Genomic DNA, 27,642 nt, shown 5'->3' with positions numbered 1-27,642 from the left:
AGGATAAACATCAGAATAGTACACAGTAATATACAGAATAATATAGAGTTATATACATAAAAATATCTAGAATAATGAACAGAATAATAAACAGTTATATACAAAATGACATCCAGAAAAATATCCAGGTGTATACAGAATAATATACAGCTATTTAACACGGGGTCAAAGAGGTGTGATGATTTAACCTTGTATTATAGTGTAGAGAAACTTGCAAGACTTTCCGGATGGTTGTACGAGGTTAGTGAGGATTATAATGGTTGGAATATGGAAGGAGCGATGTCCAGTCTTGCCTATTTTCTTATATTCAGAATAATATATACATTTATCCACTATGGGGTCAAATAGATGTGAGGTTCTGATAAGGGGAATATGGAGGGAGGGATGTTCAGTCTTACCTCTCTTCTTCTTGGCTTTGGCCTTTCTTTGGAGGTCAACCTCAGCATAGGTCACATCAACAGGTCCAGCTGCTGCTGACGGTGGACATTTACAGTCAACAACCTAAGAAATTAGCTTATCGCATATTCGGTCTCTTTGTCCCAAACATCACAATACCATCAGATCTCAGAGAGAGGTAATGTGTAGAGCATAGTAGTGAATTTGAGAGATTCCAGTCCAGCCTTCATCTACAAATTAAAATCGTATTTGTCACATGCGCCGAATACAAGTGTAGACCTCACCGTAAAATGCTTACTTACAAGCTCTTAACCAACAATGCAGTTTAAAGAAAGAGTTAAAACAATATTTACTAAATAAACTGAAGTAAAAATTGTACTAAAAAGTCACGTAATGAAAAACAATAACGAGGCTATATACAGGGGGGACCGAGTCAATGTGCGGGGGTACAGGTTGGTCGAGATAATTTGTACATTTAGGTCATTTGTACATTTAGGTAAAGTGACTATGTATAGATAATAAACAGCGAGTAGCAGCAGTGTAAAAACAAAGGTCTGGGTGGACTTTTGATTAATTGTGAAGTCTTTGACAATTTTTTCGGCCTTCCTCTGACACCGTCTAGTAAATAGGTCCTGGATGGCAAGAAGCTCGGCCCCAGTGATGTACTGGGCTGTACACACTACCCTCTGTAGCGCCTTACTGTCAGATGCCGAGCAGTTGACATACCAGGCGGTGATGCAACCGGTCAGGATGCTCTCGATGGTCCAGCTGTGTAACTTTGAGGATCTGGGGACCCATGCCAAATCTTCTCAGTCTCCTGAGGGGGAAAAAGTGTTGTCGTGCCCTCTTCATGACTGTCTTGGTGTGTTTGGACCACGATAGTTTGTTGGTGATGTGGACCAAGGAACTTGAACTCTCAACCTGCTCCACTCCAGCCCTGTCAATGTGAATGGGGATGTGTTCAGCCCTCCTTTTCCTGTAGTCCACGATCATCTCCTTCATCTTGCTCAAGTTGAGGGAGAGTTTGTTGTCCTGGCACCACCCTCTGCAACTGGATGTTGGACTTCCTGATGGACCGCCCCCTCCAACACCATAATTAAGTTTGCTGATGACACAACAGTGATATGCCTGACCACCGACCATGATGAGACAGCTTATAGGGAGTAGGTCTATTCTGTCATTGATGTCGGTGATCAGGCATACCACTTGTGTTGTCAGCAAACTTAATGATGGTGTAGGAGTTATGCTTCAGCACACACTCTTGGGTGAACAGGGAGTACACTAGGGGACAAAGCACACAACCCTGAGGGGCCCTCGTTTTGAGGATCAGTGTGGCAGATGGGTTGTTGACTACCGTTACCACCTGAGGGCGGTCCATCAGGAAGTCCAGGATTCAGTTGCAGAGGGAGGTGTTTAGTCCCCGGGGTCCTTAGCATAGTGAGGAGCTTTGTTGGCACTATGGTGATGAATGCTGAGCTGTAATCAATGAAAGCATTCTCACATACGTGTTCCTTTTGTCCAGGTGGGAAAGGGCATCTGTGGATCTGGGAAACTTGCAGCTGGGTTTCCCATTGTAGTCCATAATAGTTTGCAAGCTCTGCCACATCCAATGAGCTTCAGAGCCGGTGTAGTAGGATTCAATCTCAGTCCTGTATTGATACTTTGCCTGTTTGATGGTTAGTCTAAGAGCATAGCGGGATTTTTTTTAAGCGTCCAGATTAGTATCCCAGTCTTTGAAAGCGGCATCTCTAGCTTTTAGCTCGGTGCAGATGTTGCCTGTAATCCATGGCTTCTGGATGGGATATGTACGTAGGGTGGCTGTGGAGGCGACGTTGATGCACTTATTGATGAAGCCGGTGACTCAGATGGTATACTCCTCAATGCCATTGGATGAATCCCGGAACATATTCCAGTCTGTGCAAAACAATCCTGTAGAGTAGCATCCACGTCATCTGACAAGTTAAGTATTTGAGCAAATCACTGGTACGTCTTGCATTAGTTTAATCTGGAGAATATAATTATGGTCAGATTTGCCAAATGGAGGGCGAAGGAGAGCTTTGTATGTGTCTCTGTGTGTGGCGTAAAGGTGATCTAGTCTTCATAGATATAGGACATCGCTCACCAGCTGTTATTCACAAAGACACACACTCCCCCACCCTTGTCTTTAGAGGTAGCTGTTTTGTCCTGCCGATGCACGAAAACCCAGCCAACTGTAAATGATCTGTGTCGTCATTCAGCCACTACCCGGTGAAACATAAGATACAGTTTTTATTGTCCTGTAAGTAGGATAGTATGGAATGGAGTATGTCCTTCGCATCGGACTCATTATAGAAAAAAAAATTGTCATCTAGTTCGAGGTGAGTAATCACTTTTCTGATATCAAGAAGTTATAAATAGCACAGTTGGTTAGGAGCCTGTTAAACTGCAACCATTCCCTTCATCCCCTTTTTCACTGAACTTCCGCAATACGGATTGAATCGAGTCCTTAGTCTTACCGGGGGCTGGCTTTACTTTAGAATAGACTGAATCTGCCTCAGGTGGCGTTGCTGTTTTTATAGGGGGTGATAACAAAATATCAGAAAACACTTACAGTTCTACAAAACATTATACCGTGGCATTGTTGAATACTCATTTCTGATTGGCTTGAAGGGCATTCTAGAGCATGCATGATTTTGATGTATAAACTGGGTGGTTCAACCCCTGAATGCTGATTGCCTGACAGCCGTAGTATATCAGACCGTATACCACGGAATGAAAAAAACATTGCTCTAATTACATTGGTAACCAGTTTATAATAGCAATAAGGCACCTCGGGTGTCTGTGATATATGGCCAACATACAACGGCTAAGGGCTATGTCCAGGCACTCCACGTTGCGCCATGCTTAAGAACAACTGCCCTTAGCCGTGGTATATTGGCCATACACCACACCTCCTCGGACCTTATTGCTTAAATAATGCACTGCAATATTCAATGGCTATGAAGTTGATTCTTACATGTCCGATGTTTTAGCTGCTGTTGAAAAGTCGAATTGATAACATCGTTGGCATTGTTGAATTTGATTTTCATAAGCTCGGAGGATGGTTAATTAGCTAAGCTAGCAAGTCTCTTTGTTTGGTTAGCATGGCAACTACTGTAGCTATCTAGTAACTTGCTAGCTAGCTACTTCATTGGATCTTGAATACATTTCTACCGGTAAATGAACACATTTTTACTGTGTTAAAATATAGCCGTGGTACAAGCGAGATAATCAACTCAGGGCTCTATGCGTTCTCTGGAAAAGAATGCAACTCTGTGGAAGGTTGGTGAATTTGTTTTCCTGCAACCTTATACAGAGATGCATTATTTATAAAGGACAACATTTCACACCATGCATCATTTTCCAAAGAATGCATAGCCCCTCGTTGGTTATCCCTTAGAAATATAAATATTCAACAATATTTACCTCTCTTCTTCTTGGCTTTGGCCTTGTTTTTGAGGTCAACCTCAGCATAGGTGACATCATCAGGTCCAGCTGCTGCTGACAATGGACATTTTCAGTCAACAAATTAAATTAGTTTATTGCATATTCTGCTGCTTCATCTGAAACTACAAAATTGCACATTTTGATTTGAATGACGGGCAACTTGCAGACTGGGTCTTACCTGTCGCTTTGCTTGTTTTCACCACAGAGTAGACTGGATCTTTAGCTGGATCAGCTAGTTTTTCTGAAGAGGAGGAACAAGAGCAGAACATTTGTCAATTCGTAAATGTTTTATTTATATATATATATATATATAAATATAAATGCCTTGCGAAAGTATTCGGCCCCCTTGAACTTTGCAACCTTTTGCCACATTTCAGGCTTCAAACATAAAGATATAAAACTGTATTTTTTTGTGAAGAATCAACAACAAGTGGGACACAATCATGAAGTGGAACGACATTTATTGGATATTTCAAAAAAATTTAACAAATCGAAAACTGAAAAATTGGGCGTACATACACACACAGTACATACACACACAGTACATGTAATTTTTATACTACAGCTGGGGTGATAAACCAAATATGATCGACACCAACCACTTATCGTGGGAATTTTGCTGATATTGTTTATTACGATAAGTAGCTTATACTAGAGAAATGTGAAGTTTAAAATGAAATAGCTTTGCTAATATGTGTGATTGTTGATTGGACAATAGATGGCTACAACCATCCAACTAGTCATATTAGTTAACCTCTTGGGTAGGGGGCAGTATTTTGACGTCTGGATGAAAAGTGTGCCCAGAGTGTGCCAAAAGTAAACAGCTTGTTACCCAGAAGCTAGGATATGCATATAATTGGTAAATTTGGATAAATAAAACTCTAACGTTTCTGAAACTGTTCAAATTATGTCTGTGGGTAGAACAGAACTGATATGGCAGGCGAAACTCAGAGGACAAACCACCCCCCCCCCCAAAATAATTTCAGCCTACAACTATTTTCAATGACTATCACTTTAATTATAAGGCCAAGTCCTCCCAGATTGCAGTTCCTATGGCTTCCACTAGATGTCAACAGTCTTTAGTTTCAGGCTGGTTTTTGGAAAAATTAACCAGGAATTGTAGTTTTTCTAGATGGCTGCCATTTTGGCTGTAGGGTTTCCAAGTGCGTGGAAGAGAGCGCGTTCTTTGGTATTTTTCTCCGGTAAAGACCATAACGATTCTCCTTCTTAAATTGTATCGTTTATTTACGTATTAGGGTACCTAAGGTTTGATTATTAACGTTGTTTGACTTGTTTGGAAAGTTTATTAGTAACATTTGGGATTCATTTTGTATGCATTTTGAAGGATGGAAACTGGTGGATTATTGACTGAAGCGCGCCACAGAACAGAGTTTTTATGGATTTAAAAAAGATCATTATCGAACAAAAGGACCATTTGTGATGTAACTGGTACATCAAAAGGTAAGGCATTTTCTATATCACCATTTCAGACTTTGTCACACCTGTCTGGTTGAAATATGTTTTTCATGTGTTTGTATGCCGGGCGCTGTCTTCAGATAATCACATGGTTTGCTTTCGCCGTAAAGCCTTTTTGGAAATCTGATACCACGGCTGGTTTAACAAGAAGTTAAGCTTAATTTTGATGGATTACACTTGTGATTTTATGAAAGTTAAATATTTATAATACTGTAGTTTGAATTTCGCGCTCTGCAATTTCACCGGATTTTGGCCAGGTGGGACGATAGCGTCCCACCTGCCCAGGAGAAGGTAAACGAACTCAGTACATTTATCATAAGACAGATTTTTTTGTCCACATCGCCTGGTTATTTTTTGTACATAATTTTCACTCTTCTTGGACACACTGCACATTTTTTTAAATAAATGTATGTCACAGTTGAGTCACCTTTCTTTTTGTTGTCCAACTTTTTCAGTTGAATCTGGGTGTAAGTCACATGACTTGGTCCAGCAGCAGAAGCACCAGCAGCATCTGAGACATAATACACAAACACCTCCACTTAGTCAAACTACATGTCATATTAAATGAAGAGCAGCAGACTACTGCACATTCATACTGAAAACATTAAATTACACTACCATTATCATTGTTGTCTGAGGAATTGATCGTATCGTAGATGTTAGCGTCACCTGTTGGTCAAAGAAGAGAGATACAGGTTAGGTTGGTTGCCTTGGGACATGTTGTTATCAGGCTTGGGGTCAGTTCCATTTAAATTCCAGTCAATTCAGGAAGAATAATGCATTTGGATAACTTTCGGAATTTACCAGAATTAAAATTTTGACCCCAAAGCTGGATGTTATAAAAAGTACATGTTTATGAGTCAGTGTATGAGGTTACATAGAGACAGTGGTGGGTCGTCAGGGCCAGCAAGGCCTTCTCTGCTGGCCTAAACATCATCAGAATATAATTATTTTTTTAAATATATTTTCCCACAAATATGTATTAAATTATTCCCCAGAGTAAGAGTTACACTCTTCATTTCATAGCGTTCCTCTTGGTTGCACTGCTTCCAGCCCCAGGTTGAGATTTGGAGGGCTGGTCTTTATGTTAGAGCTTTTATCCAATCATATTCAGCCATCATGTGTTGTCAGGGGTCTAAAATCTGCCCTCAGGCCTTCAGAATCAACAGTGCGGGCGTTTGTAGCTTAAAGTGAATGGAAATTAAAATTTAGTGTCCACCAATCAGCTTTAGAGTTGGCTATTGTACGCCTGCTGGCTGGCTCCATTGTTACACAGGAGCCAGCTAGCAGGCGTAGTGCGTGCACGTATTTTGATTGGATTACCAATATTGAGAGGCAGGTCCTATATGGGCAGGTCTCAGAACTAGGAAACTGAAATTGATCAAAGAATTAATTTGCGTACTACAAAGCTGTTTTTTCAACCTACAATGGCGGAAGGAGAAGATATCGATTTGGTCAAGGATATAATTATAACGCCATTCTCAAGACAAACTTTTCAAGAAAAGTTGGACATTGTCAGGAGAGGTAGACGCCGATGCTACAAAGCCTGTCACAGGCGAGAAAGGGGTTCGTTGTACTCTTCCCCTGCAATTCTCTGAATAAAAATGACAATTTCAAGGTGACGCAACGCCTGGTTATACTGCGTTTCTGTCTAAATGTATAGTGTCTAGAGCCATGGCATCATAATGATGGTAATAAGAGGTGGATTAATTCGGGTGGGACTGTGTAGGACTTCACTGAACGTCCCAGAACCATGGCACGCTACTGCATAGAGAGGAGTGGTAGAGGTTTGGGATGAGATACTGACCATGCTGCTGATGTGTATACCCAGATCCTTGGTCCTGTTTGGGGTCATGGTTGGTGCTCTGGGGCTGAGGGGGCCTACAGGGAGAGAGATACTCAGCATAAGAAGCACAAAGAAGATGTTATACTTAATGTATCAATATGCTTGAGAGACAGCTGTACTCACCAGAATATTCTGTTGAAACAGGAACCTGTAATGACAAACACATTGTGTTATGTACTGAACTTTCTTCACCTATTTCAATTTAGACATTTTTGTTCCAAACGTAATAATACATTTTCCATAAATGAGAAATGATAAAAGTCTCACCTTTGCTGTTTTGATATCTCACCAGCAGGACCAGGATAATGACCAGTAGGACACCAGCAACAAGCAGACCCACAACCACTCCTACTAGGACTGATGTAGAGGATCCAGGAGCTACGACTGGAGAGACTGGAGAGGGAACAGCACAACACCATCAGACTGAGGTAGAACATACATTTAGTAGTTCAATTCCTGTATGTATCTGAGACTGGCGAGACTGGAGAGAGAACAGGACAGACTCAGAGGTTATATGGGTTTACAGTATAGAGCATGAAAAGAAAGCAGGCTGGCCCGTCTTTTGACAATTTAGTTAAAAGATCATATTTTCTAGGTCTGTAAATCGCAAACTATATTAAAAACTTCTCATGGTTGGGATCCCGTTAACGGGATCGATATGACAACAGCCAGTGAAAGTGCAGGACGCCAAATTCAAAACATCACAAATCTCATAATTAAAATTCCTCAGACATACAAGTATTTTACACCATTTTAAAGATACATTTGTTGTTAATCCCACACATTGTCCGATTTCAAAAAGGCTTTCTGACGAAAGCACAACATATCATTATGTTAGGTCAGCACTTATTCACAGAAAAACAGCCATTTTTCCAGTCAAAGAGGAGTAAGAAATAATCAGAAATAGAGATAAAATGAATCACTAACCTTTGATGATCTTCATCAGATGACACTCATAGGACTTCATGTTACACAATACATGTATGTTTTGTTCGATAAAGTTCATATTTATATTTAAAAAAATCTCAGTTTACATTAGCGCGTTATGTTCAGTAATGTTTTGCCTCCAAAACATCCAGTGATTTGCAGAGAGCCACATCAATTTACAGAAATACTTATCATAAACATTGATAAAATATACAATTATTACACATGGAACTTTAGATAAACCTCTCCTTAATGCACCGCTGTGTCAGATTTCAAAAAAACTTTACGGAAAAAGCACACCATGCTATAATCTGAGGACAGCGCTCAGAGCCCAAACAAGCCATGAAGATATCCACCATGTTGTGGAGTCAGATGTCAGAATAGCATTATAAATATTCACTTATTCAATTCATTTGTCTTCAGAACGGCAAACGTGAACGTGCGTGGTCAGCTCATGGCACTCTGCCAGACCCATGACTCAAAGAGCCCTCATTCCCCCCTGTATCACAGTTGAAGCATCACAGTAGAAGCATCAAACAAGGTTCTAAAGACTGTTGACATCTAGTGGAAGCCTTAGGAAGTGCAATATGACCAATATCCCACTGTATATTCGATAGGCTATGAGTTGAAAAACTACAAACCTCCTGGTTGGATTTTTTCTCCGTTTTTTGCCTGCCATATGAGTTATGTTCTACTCACAGACATCATTCAAACAGTGTTAGAAACTTCAGAGTGTTTACTATCGAAATCCACTAATATTATGCATAAATTAGCAGCTGGGCCTGAGTAGCAGGCAGTTTACTCTGGGCACCTTATTCATCCAAGCTACTCAATACTGCCCCCAGCCTGAGAAGTTTTAACATCAACACATAAATCACGTTTTTAACACAGATAATAAAAAGGTAACTTAGTTGTGATCATACACATTTTCTCACCTCTCACTGTCACCCAGCTCTCTGGTGATTCTCCTTCATCAGATGTACACTTATAGAATCCTTCATCTGACTTGGATACTGTAGGGATGGTCATCTCTCCTGTGGTCTCATTCTTGATGAGTGTTCCATCTTTGTAGAAATCAGTCTTGAGTTTAGGATTTGTTCCCTGATGTCTAAATGTACAGGTCAGAGTCAGAGTGTCTCCTTCAGTCACAGGATGGACAGGACTCTCCAGGATCACATCACCATCTGTGTAACATAATATATCAATAATACTGTACATCTGGAGTCATCACTCATAATATATCAACATCTTATGAGCTTGTATTTTATGATATGCAATCATTCAGTTAAAGAATGTAATGACCTGGCTGGATCATAAATTAACAAATATCCAGACAGAGGATTCAGTTGACGAATTCCCAGTTTATTAACCCAACTCAACACAGGCTACTGTTTGAATGTAGCCCATGTCAAATAAATCAAGGATCACAGTACAAAATAACAGTGACCATCTCTTGTTAAGGCAAAACTTAAGAGAGAGAACAATGGCTAAGCATGGCCTTCCACACCCATGCCAAACCCTCCCGCCACCCCACAAACCACAAGGATGCCCGGCACTGGAACATTCCAGGCTCACCCATGGTTGGCAGAGAGCAGGTTGACTGACATGTAGGACCCCGCAAACACTGGGTACTGGTAAGTCCAACGCAACAAACAGCATAACTTATATCACACAGCTGTCTGTGCGGGTCGCTACACTATGTAAAAATGTTATTGAGTGTTGTACAATAGATATACCATTTACTGTGATGTTGACAGCATTACTGTACTCTCCTGATCCAGACTCACACCAGAACACTCCACTGGACAATGTGTATGTGTAGCTGATGGTACATGTAGACCCTGCTATGAATCCCCAGTTAGAGAAACACCCCGACGTCACTCTTCTCTCTCTGTAGCTCATCAGTCTCCATCCAGTAGAGTTCCCCTTCTCTTCACAGCTCAGTGAGAGAGACATTGATGTAAAGTGTTGAGTTGTGTTGGGATTTACTGTAAGAGACACTGAAGGCTGCAGATCTGAAACAAAGAGAGAGAGTCAAACCTATAGTTATATGGACACATGAGGGTGACTTAAATATAATTCGATACAGTTTCAATGCAGTTGGTTACCTCCTGACCAGAGAAACTGAGGTTGACTGTAGAGTGTGTCATAGACTGGGTCTCCTCTCCCAGCTCTACACACATATCCTCCTGTGGGAGTAGGACCAGCAGGGATCAGAGTGTAGGAGTCTTCACTAGTCACATTGTCAGATAGGGGCTGTAGAGAGTAAGACCTGTCTGATAGGGAGGGTGACCCAGCTCTGTAGGGAACAGTCCTGTACCAGGAGAACCTCCAGCCTGTTGACGTCTTGTCAACTTCACAACTCAGAGACACTGAGTCTCCAGGGTTCAGCCACTGAGGAGAGATACTCAGGACAGCCTTGGGTTGATCTGTGATTTGATAGAGGACAGGCTTCTGTTTTCTAACTTTCAGTTTTAGCAATAATTGTAGTTACCAAAGTAGATGTTTACATGATTAGATATACTTACCAGACACAGTCAGTTGTACAGCATCACTGGTCTTGGAGAGCTTGTTACCCTTTACACCCTCACAGGTATATGAACCACTGTTAGACCTGTAGACAGGACTGATTCTGTACTCAGTCTTTGTGTTAAATAGGATCACTAACTCACTATTCTTATACCATCTGTAGTTCCAGTCAGTGTCTCCTCCTCCCTGTATGTCACATCTCATAGTAACAGTCTCTCCACTGAATATTTGGGTCCAGTTTGGTTGGAGGGTCAGAACAGCAACAGGCCTCTCTGCATAGACACAACACAGACAACTAACAAAAAACAGTTGCACAATTTCAAATGTATTTATTTATCAATAGGTCTACTCATGAATATAGCTTTAAGTCATCAGACAAAATATTATACCCTAGATAACTTTCTATCCTCACTAACAGCCATTTATCATAAAACTGTTTTTGACTCACCAGTAATGTTTATCTGGACTGGGCCACTGTACAGGGTGTAGTAGACTGGGTCTCCTCTCCCAGCTCTGCACCAGTACTGTCCTCCATCAGAGACACTGACCCCGCTGAGTGTGTAGGAGTATCCAGAGGTTGTGGTTACTGGTGTAAAGTCTGGTCTGTGTTTGTACCAGTAAAACATCCATCCAGGAGACTCTACAGTACATCTCAGTGTCACATTGTCTCCTGTGAATACACCCTGGTTGTCTGAACTCAGTGTGGCCGTCGGACGACTATCTGTTGGAATCAAGAGACGTGTGTGATGCATCTGGAAACCATGAATTTGATCTGCTGCATGATATGTCCTCTTGATGGATAACTGATTATAATTCAGTGAGGCAGAATAGTCTACAGACACACAGAAAATGTCTACCTGAATGACTTGAAGGCAAAAGAAACGCACACCTGATAAGATGAGGTGCTGGCTAGTGGATTAAAACACTTGAAAAAGAGTGTCAAAGGGCACACACACAGGTGTCTGTAATTATGGCAGGGTGTGGCTTGATATCATTGGTTAATTTAATGATATAAATATAAAAACATGAATGAAAGCATATGGTCATAGATACAATGTGACGACATGGACCTACAAACATTTACAATGAATAGAAAAATCACAATAATCACTAGAATGGCTTCAGATCAAAATCTACATTGAGACTGAAGGCATCAAGCATCTTGAAATTAAAGATCCAGGCAGCCTCTCATTTGAACAATACATTGTCGCGGTCACCCCCTCTCCTATGGAGGGTGGCGTGTTCGATGCCAATATAACGTAGGGACAAAATTGAGTGGTTCGCTTACAAAACGTCGGCCGCGATTGGATACGTCAAGTTTTTGGACCATCGTATAGAACATTGTCCTCACACAAAATCAGAATTAATTTGACGTGTGGCAGGTTGCATATTAAATCTCAGGTGCTCAGAACAAGAGGTAAGAAAAGCATGGAATGCCTGGAGCTGTGATTGTGAGAGTGATAGAAGAGAGTGATTGTGATTGGCTGCAGGTAAAAAATAAGTCTTACTTCTAAAAGGAGTATGTGCAGGTGAGCAGCCTATATGTTCAGTTAAAATGCCACGATTAGGGTTTCTAAAACACTTTAACATGTCTCCCTTACTGTAACTCTAAAGTTGAAGGCACAAAATATGACTGTTAATTAAGCAAGGAGACTTGGGCAGGGTTCAATATCTTACTTGATAAATTAAACATGATTGACTCAACAACAACAACAGAGTCTATCTGTATGACAACATAACAAAGTAACTCACCTTTTACAGTAAGAGTAATAGCATTACTTGGTTGTGAAGATGTGGGTCTAGACACACTGTTCCCTTCACACCAGTACTGACCCTGGTCAGACTCAGCAGCTCTACTGATGTGAGAGACTCCAATGTTACTGTAACCAGACTGGGATACTACATTATCATTCCTGTCTTTGTACCACTTATAGCTCCAGCTACTGTCAGACCCTACTGAACACGTCAGAGTAACTGTCTCTCCAGGGAACACAGGGTTGGGTTTTACAGTCAGTGTAGCTTTGGGCAGAGCTGAGGAAACAGAGCAGAACACATGTGGATACCAGCCTGGTAATTCAGCTGATGCTGTAACATTGTGATAAAAGTCTATTTTACATATGTTGACTCAATTCAGTTAGAATTTACAGTGTATATGTCTGTATTTAGATTAACCCTCATTGGCTCTGAATTTACAAAGTTCAGATTGAAGACAAACAGTGAGCTCACCAGTGACAATGATGGGAGAGAAAAGCTGAGATACCCCCCCCTGAGGTACTTCTGAAAGTAATTTATATAAACTGTCCATTCCATGAGTACAACCGACCCACTCTTATCAGCAGGACGGGTAAGGACTGACATATCAGATTGCTAATCAAGCAAAAATGGTTTTTCATCCTTAGGTAAATGATGTAAAGATATGTACTCACCAGTGATGATGATGGGGAGAGCTGAGCTGTAATATGACATCTGGGGCCGACCTTTCCTCGTCCCAACACAACTGTACTGACCAGCCTGGTCAGGGAGAGAGATGGTGTTTTTCCTGGTCTTAGTGAGAAGCTCTTCATTGTATCTGAACCAGCGGTACGTCCAGTCTGTGTAGTCTGATATGTCACACTGCAGAGTGACTGTCTCTCCAGGGTAGAGGAGACCCAGTGGAGTGACTATCTTCACTGAGGCCATGGGCAGAGCTGTGAAAACAGTTATATGAAGACAAATGCAGTCAGAGCAACAATCTTTCCAAAGTATGATCTAACTTCAGTAAGTAGTACAGTAACTATTATTTTAGACATATAAACTATATATGCACAAGTATGTGGACACCCTTTCAAATTAGTGGATTCGGCTTTTTCAGCCACAGCAGTTGCTGACGTGTATAAAATCAAGCACACAGCCATGCAATCTCCATAGACAAACCTTGGCAGTAGAATGGCCTTACTGAAGAGCTAAGTGACTTTCAATGCAACACCGTCATAGGATGCCACCTTTCTAACAAGTCATTTCGTCAAATTTCTGCCATTCTAGAGCTAACTGTAGTCAACTGTAAGTGTTGTTATTGTGAAATGGAAACGTCTAGGAGCAACAACGGCTGCAATATGGTAGGCCACACAAGCGTACAGAACAGGACTGCCGAATGCTGAAGTGAGGAGCGCGTAAAAATAGTCTGTCCTCGGTTGAAACACTAACTACTGCATTCCAAACTGCCTCTAGAAGCAAACTCAGCACAATAAATGTTTGTTGGGAGCTTCATGATATGGGTTTCCATGGCCGAGAAGCCGCACACAAGCATAAGATAACCATGCTCAATGCCAAGCGTCGGCTGGAGTGGTGTAAAGCTCACAGCCATTGGATGCTGGAGCAGTGGAACAGATTCCCTGGAGTGATGTCCACCCGTCAAATCTGGGTTTGGCTGATGCCAGGGGAAGCTACCCATCCAAATGGATAGTGCCTACTGTAAAGTTTGGTGGAGGTTGAATAATTTCCTGGGGCTGTTTTTCATGGTTTGTGCTAGGTCCCTTAATTCAAGTGAAGGGAAATCTTAATGCTACAGAATACAATGACATTCGGGACGATTCTGTGCTTCAACTTTGTGGCAACAGTGTAGGGAAGGCCCTTTCCTGTTTTAGGATGACAATGCCCCCCCGTACAGAAAGCGAGGTCCATACATAAATGGCTTGTCGAGATCGGTGTGGAAGAACTTGACTGGCCTGCACAGAGCCCTGACCTCTACCCCATCGAACACCTTTGGGATTAATTGGCATGCCGACTGCCAGCCAGTTCTAATCACCCACCAAAGTTACTCACCATTCAGGGTGATAGTGACAGGATCACTGTTGATTGATGATATGGATCTGGACTGGATCTCTCCCTGACACCAGTAGAGACCCTGGTCAGACTCAGCAACTCTACTGATGGTGAGGGTGTCTACTGTTATAGTGTGTCTGACAGACTGGGATACTACATAATAATTCCTGTCTTTGTACCACTTATAGCTCCAGATACTGTCAGACCCTACTGAACACATCAGAGTAACTGTCTCTCCAGGGAACACAGGGTTGGGTTTTACAGTCAGTGTAGCTTTGGGCAGAGCTGAGGAAACAGAGCAGAACACATGTGGATACATGCCTGGTAATTCAGTTGTTGCTGTAACATTGTGATAAAGGTATATTTACGAACTTTATTTAACTCTTTGCAAACTGGAAACCATTTATCCGGAGGCTGCATTCATTGTTGCTGGGGATTTTAACAAGGCTAATCTGAAAACAAGACTCCCAAATTTTATCAGCATATCGATTGTGCAACCAGGGGTGGAAAAACCTTGGATCACTGTTACTCTAACTTCCGCGACGCATATAAGGCCCTGCCCCGCACCCCTTTCGGAAATGCTGACCACGACTCCATTTTGCTGATACCTGCCGACAGACAAAAACTAGAACAAGAAGCTCCCACGCTGAGGTCTGTCCAACGCTGGTCCGACCAGGCTGACTCCACACTCCAAGACTGCTTCCATCACGTGGACTGGGACATGTTTCGTATTGTGTCAGATAACAACATTGACGAATACGCTGATTCGGTGTGCGAGTTCATTAGAACGCGCGTTGGAGATGTCGTTCCCATAGCAACGATTAAAACATTCCCTAACCAGAAACCGTGGATTGATGGCAGCATTCGCGTGAAACTGAAAGCACGAAGCACTGCTTTTAATCAGGGCAAGGTGTCCGGTAACATGACTGAATACAAACAGTGCAGCTATTCCCTCCGTAAGGCTATCAAACAAGCTAAGCGTCAGTACAGAGACAAAGTAGAATCTCAATTCAACGGCTCAGACACAAGAGGCATGTGGCAGGGTCTACAGTCAATCACGGACTACAGGAAGAAATCCAGCCCAGTTACGGACCAGGATGTCTTGCTCCCAGGCAGACTAAATAACTTTTTTGCCCGCTTTGACGACAATACAGTGCCACTGACACGGCCTGCAATGGAAACATGCGGTCTCTCCTTCACTGCAGCCGAGGTGAGTAAAACATTTAAACGTGTTAACCCTCGCAAGGCTGCAGGCCCAGACTTCATCCCCAGCCGCGCCCTCAGAGCATGCGCAGACCAGCTGGCTGGTGTGTTTACGGACATATTCAATCAATCCCTATACCAGTCTGCTGTTCCCACATGCTTCAAGTGGGCCACCATTGTTCCTGTTCCCAAGAAAGCTAAGGTAACTGAGCTAAACGACTACCGCCCCGTAGCACTCACTTCCGTCATCATGAAGTGCTTTGAGAGACTAGTCAAGGACCATATCACCACCACCCTACCTGACACCCTAGACCCACTCCAATTTGCTTACCGCCTAAATAGGTCCACAGATGTTGCAATCTCAACCACACTGCACACTGCCCTAACCCATCTGGACAAGAGGAATACCTATGTGAGAATGCTGTTCATCGACTACAGTTCGGCATTCAACACCATAGTACCCTCCAAGCTCGTCATCAAGCTCGAGACCCTGGGTCTCGACCCCGCCCTGTGCAACTGGGTACTGGACTTCCTGACGGGCCGCCCCCAGGTGGTGAGGGTAGGTAACAGCATCTCCTCCCCGCTGATCCTCAACACTGGGGCCCCACAAGGGTGCGTTCTGAGCCCTCTCCTGTACTCCCTGTTCACCCACGACTGCATGGCCACGCACGCCTCCAACTCAATCATCAAGTTTGCGGACGACACAACAGTGGTAGGCTTGATTACCAACAACGACGAGACGGCCTACAGGGAGGAGGTGAGGGCCCTCGGAGTGTGGTTTCAGGAAAATAACCTCACACTCAACGTCAACAAAACTAAGGAGATGATTGTGGACTTCAGGAAACAGCAGAGGGAACACCCCCTATCCACATCGATGGAACAGTAGTGGAGAGAGTAGCAAGTATTAAGTTCCTCGGCATACACATCACAGACAAACTGAATTGGTCCACTCACACAGACAGCATCGTGAAGAAGGCGCAGCAGCGCCTCTTCAACCTCAGGAGGATGAAGAAATTCGGCTTGTCACCAAAAGCACTCACAAAGTTCTACAGATGCACAATCGAGAGCATCCTGGCGGGCTGTATCACCGCCTGGTACGGCAACTGCTCCGCCCTCAATCGTAAGGCTCTCCAGAGGGTAGTGAGATCTGCACAACGCATCACCGGGGGCAAACTACCTGCCCTCCAGGACACCTACACCACCCGATGTTACAGGAAGGCCATAAAGATCATCAAGGACATCAACCACCCGAGCCACTGCCTGTTCACCCCGCTATCATCCAGAAGGTGAGGTCAGTACAGGTGCATCAAAGCTGGGACCGAGAGACTGAAAAACAGCTTCTATCTCAAGGCCATCAGACTGTTAAACAGCCACCACTAACATTGAGTGGCTGCTGCCAACACACTGACACTGACTCAACTCCAGCCACTTTAATAATGGGAATTGATGGGAAATGATGTAAATATATCACTAGCCACTTTAAACAATGCTACCTTATATAATGTTACTTACCCTACATTATTCATCTCATATGTATACGTATATACTGTACTCTATATCACCGACTGCATCCTTATGTAATACATGTATCACTAGCCACTTTAACTATGCCACTTTGTTTACATACTCATCTCATATGTATATACTGTACTCGATACCATCTACTGTATCTTGCCTATGCTGCTCTGTACCATCACTCATTCATATATCCTTATGTACATATTCTTTATCCCCTTACACTGTGTATAAGACAGTAGTTTAGGAATTGTTAGTTAGATTACTTGTTGGTTATTACTGCATTGTCGGAACTAGAAGCACAAGCATTTCGCTACACTCGCATTAACATCTGCTAACCATGTGTATGTGACAAATAAAATTTGATTTGATTTTTTTGATATTTTACATATGGGTATTTTGACTCTATTTAGTTAGAATTTACAGTGTATATATTTGTATTTAGATTAACCCTCATTGGCTCTGAATTTACAAAGTCCAGACTGAAGACAAACAGTGAGCTCACCAGTGACAATGATGGGAGAGAAAATCTGAGACATGACACCTGACACTCATTTATACAAACTGTCCAATCCGTAAGTACAACCGACCAACTCTTATCAGCAGGATGGGTAAGGACTGACATATCAGATTGTTTTTCATCCTTAGATAAATTATGTAAAGATATGTACTCACCAGTGATGATGATGGGGAGAGCTGAGCTGTGATTTGACATCTGGGGCCGACCTTTCCTCGTCCCAACACACCTGTACTGACCAGCCTTGTCAGGGAGAGAGATGGCGATGGTTTTTCTGGTCTGACTGGGAAGGTGATGGGTGTCTATAAACCAGTAGTACGTCCAGTCTGTGTAGTCTGATATGTCACACTGCAGAGTGACTGTATCTCCAGGGTAGAGGACAAACTGAGGAGAGATACTCACTGATGCTCTGGGTAGAGCTGTGGAAACACAGTTAAATATGAAGACAAATGAAGTCAGAGCACCAATCTTTCCAATGTAGGGTCTTTCTTTAGTAGGTAATATGGTAACTTATATTTTGGATTTACATACACACTGGAAATGTCCCCTATAAACTGTGCACAGGCGGGCACGGGGAACTACCATGTGCATAAGAAATATCAGCCCAAGCAAAGAAGCATGAGATTGATTTTCCATTTATCAACATGGCGATCTTGTCTGGCGATTGTGATCGAATCAACGCAACGTTAGCCACTTTCAATATGACATACCTAAACAATACTAACTATTCAAGCCATAGTATGCAAAACTAACTGTGCAAGAGATGTTCCTGTAGGCAGAGCACACTGGTGTAGGATTGTATTACACTGACAGGCACAACTCAGACCCACACGCTACACAGACCGGTGCGCCATAACTTATCAGGGCTGCAGTAGGCCTATTATGCAAATAGCAATTGCCACATAAAATATGGATCTGAGCCATTCAACAATGGGGGACAGGTGGCTACCTACAAGAGCACAACATGTGTGCATTTCTAGCCATCTTTGAAAAAAAGAGTCAGGTAAAGAGCTATTTCTTTTATGTCTTAAAGGGTCAGTGTTGTATTTTGAGACGGTCTTGAATAAGCTAAGTAGCCAATAGGCAGAGCGTCTGATTTTCAGTCACCTCCTTGTTTGAAGTACATTAGAGGGAACATTTGCACACAGACCATGTCGACATACACTGAGTGTACAAAACATTAGGAACACCTGCTCTTTCCATGACAGACTGACCAGGTGAAAGCTATGATCCTTTATTGATGTCACTTGTTATATCCACTTCAATTAGTGTAGATGAAAGGGAGGAGAAAGGTTAAAGAAGGATTTTTAAACCTTGACACGATTGAGACATGTATTGTGTATGTTTGTCATTCAGAAGGTGACTGGGAAAGACAAAATATTTAAGTGCCTTTGAAAGGGGTCTGGTAGTAGGTTCCAGGTGCACCGGTTTGAGTGTGTCAAGAACTGCAACACTGCTGGGTTTTTCACGCTTAACAGTTTCTCGTATGAGTCAACATTGGTGCACCACCCAAAGGACTTCCAGCCAAATTCACACAACTGTGGGAAGCATTGGAGTCAACATGGGCAAGCATCCGTATGGAACGCTTTGGAAACCTTTAGAGTCCATGCCCCAATGAATTGAGGCTGTTCTGGGGGCAAAAGGGGGTGCAAATCAATATTAGGAAGGTGTTCCTCATGTTTTGTACACTCAGTGTATGTAAAACATTATATTAATAGTGTCCATCTCTATGACAGAAAAACACACTACAAAGTAACTCACCATTCAGGGTGATAGTGACAGGATCACTGATGATTGATGATATGGATCTGGACTGGATCTCTCCCTGACACCAGTAGAGACCCTGGTCAGACTCAGCAGCTCTACTGATGGTGAGGGTGTCTCCTGTTATAGTGTGTCTGACAGACTGGGATACGACATTATAATTCCAGTCTTTGTACCACTTATAGTTCCAGATACTGTCAGACCCTACTGAACACATCAGAGTAACTGTCTCTCCAGGGAACACAGGGTTTGGCTTCACAGTCAGTGTAGCTTTGGGAAAGGCTGATGAAACAGAGATTAGACACATACATTGGCTATTTCAAATTACACTGATTACAGTGATACAAGCAATTGTAGGGAACTTACCAGTGACACTTATGGTGACATAATCACTGGGATGTGACCTCTGGGGATGATCTCTCCTCTTCCCTTTACATCTGTACTGACCAGTCTGAGTGATGGGGAATGTGATGCTTTTACTGGTCTGACTGGGTAGCTGTTGGTTGTCTCTGAACCAGAGGTACATCCAGTCTGTGTAGCCAGGTATGACACACTGCAGACTGACTGTCTCTCCAGAGTAGAGGAGACCCTGAGGAGAGACACTCACTGAGGCCTCAGGCAGAGCTGTAGAAAGACACATGAAGTTATTTGATTCATACATAGAGCAGATTCTATCATGATTAAATGTAGTTAGGGCACCAATCTTTCCAAAGTATGATCACCACACTTCTTTAATGAAATAAGTATTTGTTTTTCTATCAAAACTATGAATACTGACACACAGACCATGATTGACTTAATATAAATAGTGTCTGTATGACACTACTCACCATTGACAGTGATAGTGACAGGGTCACTGATGGATGAAGAAGTGGGTCTGGAGTCTCTCTCTCCCTGGCACCAGTAGGGACCCTCATTCACTGTTGATCCATTGATAGTGAGAGTGTGACTGACAGACTGGGATACTACATTATCATTCCTGTCTTTGTACCACTGATAGTTCCAGCTACTGTCAGACTCTACTGAACACGTCAGAGTAACTGTCTCCCCAGGGAACACAGGGTTTGGCTTCACAGTCAGTGTAGCTTTGGGCAGAGCTGAGGAAACACACAGCAGATGTTTTTACAACAACTAAACAGCATCCTTAAAATTGTGCCCAATGTCAAGTGGTTATAAGACCGGAGGCACATATGTGAATGAGAGATAAGATGACGTACGTGTCACTGTCAGTCTGACTGCATCACTCCATTTAGAATCCTGCTGCTGATGTGATCCCAGACAACTGTAGTCACCACTGTGGGAAAACTCAGCTGCACTGATAATACATTCATGTTCTTTCTGTGGACATTGATCTGTACTGGGTTTTAACCATCTGTACTCCCAGTCAGTGACTCCTCCCCCCTGTATGACACATCTGAGAGTGACAGACTCTCCACTGAATATCTGGGAGCTGTTGGGGTGTATGGTCAGAACAGCCTTTGCCACTCCTGCACAAAATCAAACCAGCATGATACACATGTTATTTCGAGACACTAAAAACTCAAAATATGTCCAGACAAAATCAACTTTAAAAATCACAAATAAAGAAATAGGATGAAGCATTAAGAGATGGAGGCTTGATGAAGTGAACAAATATCTACCATCATCATCTTCAGAGTGTCCAGAGTTGATGTGTGTATTCAGCACTACAACAAAGAAAGTCACATTGCACCAATGTTATCTCTAAATAAATAACATGCAATATTCATGTTACTGATCACCACATACTTTATACTTACTGGACTTCATTTTAAAGATGCAATCTGCATTTTCCACAGATTTTAGCCCTTTTAAATGAATAATAGCCATTCATTCTGAAAGAGTATAACTGTTAATTGCCTCATTAGGAAAAAACATGTGATTCCACATCAAATCAAATGTTTTGGAACACTACCCATATCAAATCAAATTGTATTTGTAACGAGCACCGAATACAAAAGGTGTTGTAGACCTTACAGTGAAATGCTTACTTACAAGCCCTTAACCAACAATGCAGTTCAAGAAACAGTTACAAATATTTACTCAATAAACTAAAGTAATAAATAGTCAAATTAAAAGAACAGGCACCACACTGCCAGGTCTCTGACCTCCTCCCTATACGCTTTGCCTATTTGATGGTTCGTCTGAGGGCATAGCGAGATTTCTTAAGTGTCCGGATTAGTCTACCGCTTCATGAAAGCGGCAGCTCTAGCCTTTAGCTCAGTGTGGATGTTCACTGTAAATCATGTCTTCAGGTTGGGATATGTACGTACTGTCACTGTGGGGACGACGTCGTCGATGCACTCATTGATGAAGATGGTGACTGAGGTGGTATACTCCTCAATGTCATTGGTCATCTGACCACGTCCGTATTGAGCAAGTCACTGGTACTTCCTGCTTTAGTTTTTGCATGTAAGCAGGAGTCGGGAGGATAGAATTATTGTCAGATTTGTCAAATGGAGGGTGAGGGATGGAGTAAAGGTGTTCTAGAGATTTTTTTCCCTCTTGTTGCACATTCAACATGCTGGTAGATATTTGGTAAAACTGATTTAAGTTTGCCTGCATTAAAGTCCCCGGCCACTAGGTGCACTGCTTCTGGATGCACATTGTCTAGTTTGCTTATGTCCTTATACTGCTCGTTGAGTACGGTCTTAGTGCCAGCATCGGTGGTGGCTACGAATGATATAGATGAGAATTATCTTGGTAGATAGTGTGGTCTACAGATTATCATGAGGTACTCTACCTCAGGTGAGCAAAACCCCGAGACTTCTTTAATATTAGAAATCGTGCACCAGCTGTAATTTACAAACGGACACACACCCCCGCCTCTCGTCCTACCAGACATAGCTTCTCTGTCCTGCCAATCCTCACATGGATTCCTCTTCTGCAGGTGGTTGAGAGCTGTGTACGTACAACTGACCCATTGCACTCAATTCCATCATTATGAAATACTTTGAGGGACTTGTCAAAGACTACATCACATCCTCCCTCCCCGACACACACGACCCTCTCCATTTCCCCTACTGCCCTGACAGATCCATGAATAACACAATCGCCATTTCACTGCAAGCAGCCCTCACACACCCGGACAAGAGGATTGCACATCTGAGGTTGCTGTTCATTGACTACAGCTCGGCCGTCAATACCATAGTGCCCTCTAAGCTCACCAGAAAACTCACAGCCCTGGGACTGAACTCTTCCTTATGCAACTGGGTCCTGGACTTCCTGACGGGTAGCCCTCAGGTGGTGAAGATACGCAACATTACCTCATCCAAACGGATTCTCAACACAGGGGCCCCACAAGGGTGCATCCTCAGTCATCTGCTGTACTCCCTGTATACCCACAACTGCATGGCCTCAAACAGTTCCAACTCCATCATCCAGTTCACTGGCGACACAACAGTAGTAGGCCTGATTACCAACAGCGGCGAGACACCATACATGGAGGAGGTAGGCACTCTGCAGGTGTAGTGCCAGGTAAACAACCACTCCCTCACCTTCAGCAAAATAAAGGAGCTGATTGTGGACCTCAGGAGGAACCAGGATGGACAAGCCCCCATCCTCATCAATGGGGTTGCTGTGGAGACGGTCAAAAACTTAAAGTTCCTTGGCGTACATATGTGAGAGGAGCTGAAATGGTCAAACCACACAGACACCGTGGTGAGAAGGGCTCGACAGCAACTCTTTAACCTCAGGAGGCTGATGAAATTCGGCATTTTCCCAAGGGGCCTCACAGTATTCTACAGGAACACCATCAAGAGCACACTGTCGGGCTGCATTACAGCCTAGTATGTCAACTGCATCACAGCCCAATACCGACAATTACCCTGCCCACACCTTAATGGACATTTGTATTTTTCATTGTCACAGTTGTAAATATGTATATATTATTTTTTATGTTTTTATTATTGTTTCATTTACACCTGAACTGTTGGATCTCAGAGTTTAAAGTATTTCACTGTACACTGCAATTACATCTGTGACCTTATGCATGTGGCTAAATAAACAACTAATCTAATCTAAATGCAACATGTCCTCACAAGCATTTCGCCGAACCCGCAATAACATCTGTTAAATATGTGTATGAGACCAATAAAATGTGATTTGATTGAAACTCACAATCTCTTGGTTCATGGCATTCCAATCTTCCACGGCACCGTTTGTGTGTCAATAACTAATTTCACCTATATTGCTAAACGTTGAACTTTACTGTAAATCTCAGCTTTGTTTAAAATACACTCAATAAAACCTATTATATTTATCATAGTTATTCAGGAGTAACATTAAAACAGAATAATATGCCCCACCAACATTAGACAACTATACAGAAAACCTTTAAATTACTGACTCCAGGAAATTAAATCAATGATGACAGAATAGTCAGATTAACTGAGAACTAAAATAGCAGTGCAGATGGCATTATTTTGCAAAGTGCGTAGATGTATACGAACAATTCATCTGTGGGGGACTTCTGAGAATGCGACTGTACAGACTTGTTAGTGCAGCAGAAAGATCAGCGTACCCCAAATGTAGAGGTTCTGAGTTTCAAATCCCAGGTGGGGTCATATTGAAGTGATCATGTCAAATGTAGAGCATGTCACTCACCTTAAAACTCATACACCATTTAATTACATCCCTTGCAAAAAAGACTCAGGTGAAATGTGCGCTTTCACATTAAAATTGCATTTTCACATGTGAAATAGCTGTTTTCACATGTTGCGCTGACATTTTCAAACGTGACAACAAGAGACGTGAGGTAAATCTTGAAACCATATGTTCACATGTATTAAATTCATATTAACACCACCTTTTCATGAGAGAATAATTACATTTCCACCTCACATGTGAATTGCAACAATTTCACGTGTGAAAAACTTTCACATGGGAAAACCTAACTCTGTAGAATTGTATTTTCACATGAAAAAATGGTAAATTAGAACATTTTAATTTGCTGTTTTAGTTGTGAAAATGTTATCACGTTTAGTTTCATGGTATCACATTGAAATTCTGTAACCCCATGTCTCATTTATTTCACAAGATCGTGTTTTCATGTGCTAAAATATTTGTAGTTTAATGACGTGTAGTTTGTTATCACATGTCACTTTACATGTTGTCACTTTACATGTTGTCACCTACAGTACCAGCAGCATACCACCCTTCATCCCACTGCTGGCTTGCTTCTGAAGCTAAGCAGGGTCGGGCCTGGTCTGTCTCTGGATGGGAGACTGCTGGAAGTGGTGTTGGAGGGTCAGTAGGGGCCATTCTTTCCTCTGGTCTAGGGAGATCCCAGGGCAGTCTAGGTGACATTACCCTGCTTTGGTTGCTGTCTTTTTGATAGGAAGTTAAATGGTTGTCCTGACTCTCTGTGGTTATTAAAAATCCCATGTCACTTATTGCAAGACTAGGGATGTTAACCCTGGTGTCATGGCAACATTCCCAACCTGGCCCCCTTCCATCATAGCCACCTAATCATCCCCCTTATTACTAGTTGGCATAATACAGTGTCTTCAGAAATTATTCACACCCCTTGACTTTTCCACATGTTGTTGTGTTACAGCCTGAATTTCAAATGGGTTAGATTGAGATGCTTTGTCACTGGCCTACACACAATACCCCATAGTTATCTACAAACGAAAAGCAGACATTTCAGTATTCAATAAGTATTCAACCCCTTTGTTATGACAAGCCTACATAAGTTCAGAAGTGAAATGTGTTTAACAAGTCACATAATACATTTCATGGACTCACTCTGTGTGCAATGATAGTGTTTAATATGATTTTAGAATGACTACCTCATCTCTGTACCACACACAGACTATTAGTTCTAAGGCCCCTCAGTTGTGAAGTGAATTTCAAACACAGATTCAACCACAAGACCAGGTTTTCCAATATCTCTTAAAGATGGGCACCTATTGGTAGATTGGACAATTTTTTAAAAGGCAGACTTGAATATCCATTTGAACATGGTGAAATTGGTAATTACACTTTGGATAGTGTATCAATACACCCAGTCACTAGAAAGAAACAGGTGTCCTTCCTCACTAACTTGCCATAGAGGAAGGAAACTACTCAGGGATTTCACAATGAGGCCAATGGTGACTTTTTAAAATTAAAGTTAAATGGATGTGATAGGAGAAAACTGAGGATCGATCAACAACATTGTAGTTACTCCACAATACTAACCTAATTGACAGAGTGAAAAGAAGGAAGCCTGTACAGAATACAAATATTCCACAACATGCATCCTGTTTGCAACAACATACTAAAGTAATTCCGCAAAACAATGTGGCAAAGCAATAGTGTTTTTTTTGTGCAAAGAATACAAAACAAGAAACGTGAAAACCCGAAAACAGTCCCGTTGTTGCACAAACACTAACACAGGAGACACCCACCCACAAAATACCCAAAGATTATGACTGCCTAAATATGGTTCCCAATCAGAAACAACAATAAACACCTGCCTCTGATTGAGAACCACTCTAGGCAACCATAGACTTACCTAGACAACTACACTGAACACAACCCCATAAATCTAATAAACCCCTAGACAAGACAATATACAATAAATCACCCATGTCACACCCTGGCCTAAAACACAGAAAACTAAGGCCAGGGCGTGACAATACATTAATAATGAGTACCCCTCTTCATATTTTCAAGTGGGGACTGCATCATGTTATGGGTATGCTTGCAATCGAGGACTGGGGAATTTTTCAGGATAAAAAATAGAGTTAAGCACAGGCAATATCCTAGAGAAAAACTGGTTGTCTGCTTTCCACCAGACCCAGGACATGAATTCACCTTTCAGCAGGACAGTAACCTAAAACACAAGGCCAAATCTACATTGGAGTTGCTTACCATGAGGATAGTCAATGTTCTTGAGTGGCTGAGATAGTTTTCACTTTACTTGAAAATCTATGGCAAGACCTGAAAATGGTTGTCTAGCAATGATCAACAACCAATTTGACAGAGCTTGAATCATTTTAAAAAGAGTAATCGCCAAATACTGCACAGTCCATGTGTAGAAAGCTCTTAGACTTACCCAGAAAAACTCACAACTGTAATCGCTATCAAAGTTGATTCTATAAAGTAATGACTCAGGGGTGTGAATAATTATGTAAGATATTCTGTATTTCATTTTCAATAGATTTTCAAACATTTCTAAAAACATGTTTTCACTTTGTCATTTTGGGTATTGTGTGTAGATGGGTGAGAAAAGTAAACAATTTAATACATTTTGAATTCAGGCTGTAACACAACAAAATGTGAAATTAGTCAAGGGGTATGAATACTTTCTGAAGGCACTGTATCACTCCTCACCTCTCCACCTAATAGCTGATGTGTGGTGAGAGTTCTGACACACAACTGGTCGCCTTGCACTTAAAAAGCGCTATATAAATTCAAAATATAACACAGAATATACTGTTATTTTATGACAATGTTTGTTAACAATATCAGTGTAAACAAATATTGTACATGAATTAATTCCCCTAGCAACATTCCTCAGCTGTATACCACAGCAAGTGACAGGGTGGCCGTTTTGTGGTAGTTTCAATTACGGACTGCAGCTTTAAAAGGCCAGAGACTTATGTCCAGCAATATAATTTTGGTATAATTTACTAATAAGCATTTGCACCGTTTTATCAATAAGGAATAAAACCAAAAAGCTAAAAACATAAAACTGTCTACATTTACATAATTGTCTTATTCCTTTTTTCCATCAAAGGTTTAGTAAATCAGGTAATTAGTGTTCATACACAAACACACTCACTCAGTACTTACAGAGTAACACACAGAGCAAGGTGGGCTCCATTCTGTCCTGCTGGAACTCTGAACTACAGTTCTTCTGACGAACCCCTCTACTTCTTATACGATGACAGACGGATTAGTTCACGCCTCTTTACCATCACACAGAGAAATAGAGAGAATCATTCTACAGAAATGTACAAAGACTGAGAGAAAAAAAGAGTAATGGTTAAAGCCGTGTTTATTTTTTGACAAACTTCTGCTTATGGTTAGCTCCATTGCCTCACTGGTTCCTTCCTCATTATTGGAAGAAAGGAGGATGGAACGAGAATAGAGACCTGAGATGAGTTGAGAGCTTGTGGTTTGATATAAGAATGTGGAGACGTTTGTTACATTTGCATAGATAGATAGATAGCTAGATAGTTAGATAGATCTACCA

General features: G+C 41.9%; 1 protein-coding gene across 7 annotated transcripts in view; it reads right to left on the bottom strand.

Annotated features, from left to right (window-relative positions):
* Positions 1 to 27,405, bottom strand: part of LOC135510447 (basement membrane-specific heparan sulfate proteoglycan core protein-like) — a 29,181-nt gene extending 1,776 nt beyond the window's left edge. Inside the window, exons 1-23 of one of the 7 annotated variants that reach the window (XM_064931377.1) lie at positions 27,240 to 27,405; positions 21,080 to 21,124; positions 20,657 to 20,926; positions 20,270 to 20,536; positions 19,806 to 20,063; positions 19,437 to 19,721; positions 17,834 to 18,094; positions 14,441 to 14,725; positions 13,066 to 13,326; positions 12,392 to 12,670; positions 11,088 to 11,360; positions 10,639 to 10,911; positions 10,219 to 10,539; positions 9,847 to 10,125; positions 9,046 to 9,294; positions 7,451 to 7,576; positions 7,307 to 7,331; positions 7,145 to 7,218; positions 5,956 to 6,006; positions 5,765 to 5,848; positions 4,040 to 4,102; positions 3,841 to 3,915; positions 399 to 473 (exon numbers count right to left, since the gene is read on the bottom strand). In XM_064931377.1, coding sequence (XP_064787449.1) covers positions 399 to 473; positions 3,841 to 3,915; positions 4,040 to 4,102; positions 5,765 to 5,848; positions 5,956 to 6,006; positions 7,145 to 7,218; positions 7,307 to 7,331; positions 7,451 to 7,576; positions 9,046 to 9,294; positions 9,847 to 10,125; positions 10,219 to 10,539; positions 10,639 to 10,911; positions 11,088 to 11,360; positions 12,392 to 12,670; positions 13,066 to 13,326; positions 14,441 to 14,725; positions 17,834 to 18,094; positions 19,437 to 19,721; positions 19,806 to 20,063; positions 20,270 to 20,536; positions 20,657 to 20,926; positions 21,080 to 21,124; positions 27,240 to 27,270 — 4,210 coding nt within the window. In that variant the 5' untranslated portion in view covers positions 27,271 to 27,405. Of the gene's footprint in view, positions 1 to 398; positions 474 to 3,840; positions 3,916 to 4,039; positions 4,103 to 5,764; positions 5,849 to 5,955; positions 6,007 to 7,144; positions 7,219 to 7,306; positions 7,332 to 7,450; positions 7,577 to 9,045; positions 9,295 to 9,846; positions 10,126 to 10,218; positions 10,540 to 10,638; positions 10,912 to 11,087; positions 11,361 to 12,391; positions 12,671 to 13,065; positions 13,327 to 14,440; positions 14,726 to 17,833; positions 18,095 to 19,436; positions 19,722 to 19,805; positions 20,064 to 20,269; positions 20,537 to 20,656; positions 20,927 to 21,079; positions 21,125 to 27,228 lie in introns of all 7 variants that reach the window. The other 6 variants (XM_064931380.1, XM_064931379.1, XM_064931378.1 and 3 more) reach the window with 6 other exon arrangements.
* Positions 27,406 to 27,642: the final 237 nt, after the last annotated feature.

This window comes from Oncorhynchus masou, chromosome 23 (genome assembly GCF_036934945.1).
Source record: "Oncorhynchus masou masou isolate Uvic2021 chromosome 23, UVic_Omas_1.1, whole genome shotgun sequence".
NCBI lineage: Eukaryota > Metazoa > Chordata > Actinopteri > Salmoniformes > Salmonidae > Oncorhynchus > Oncorhynchus masou.
Note: the sequence above shows the minus strand (reverse complement) of the source record. Positions and strands in the feature narration are given on the sequence as shown.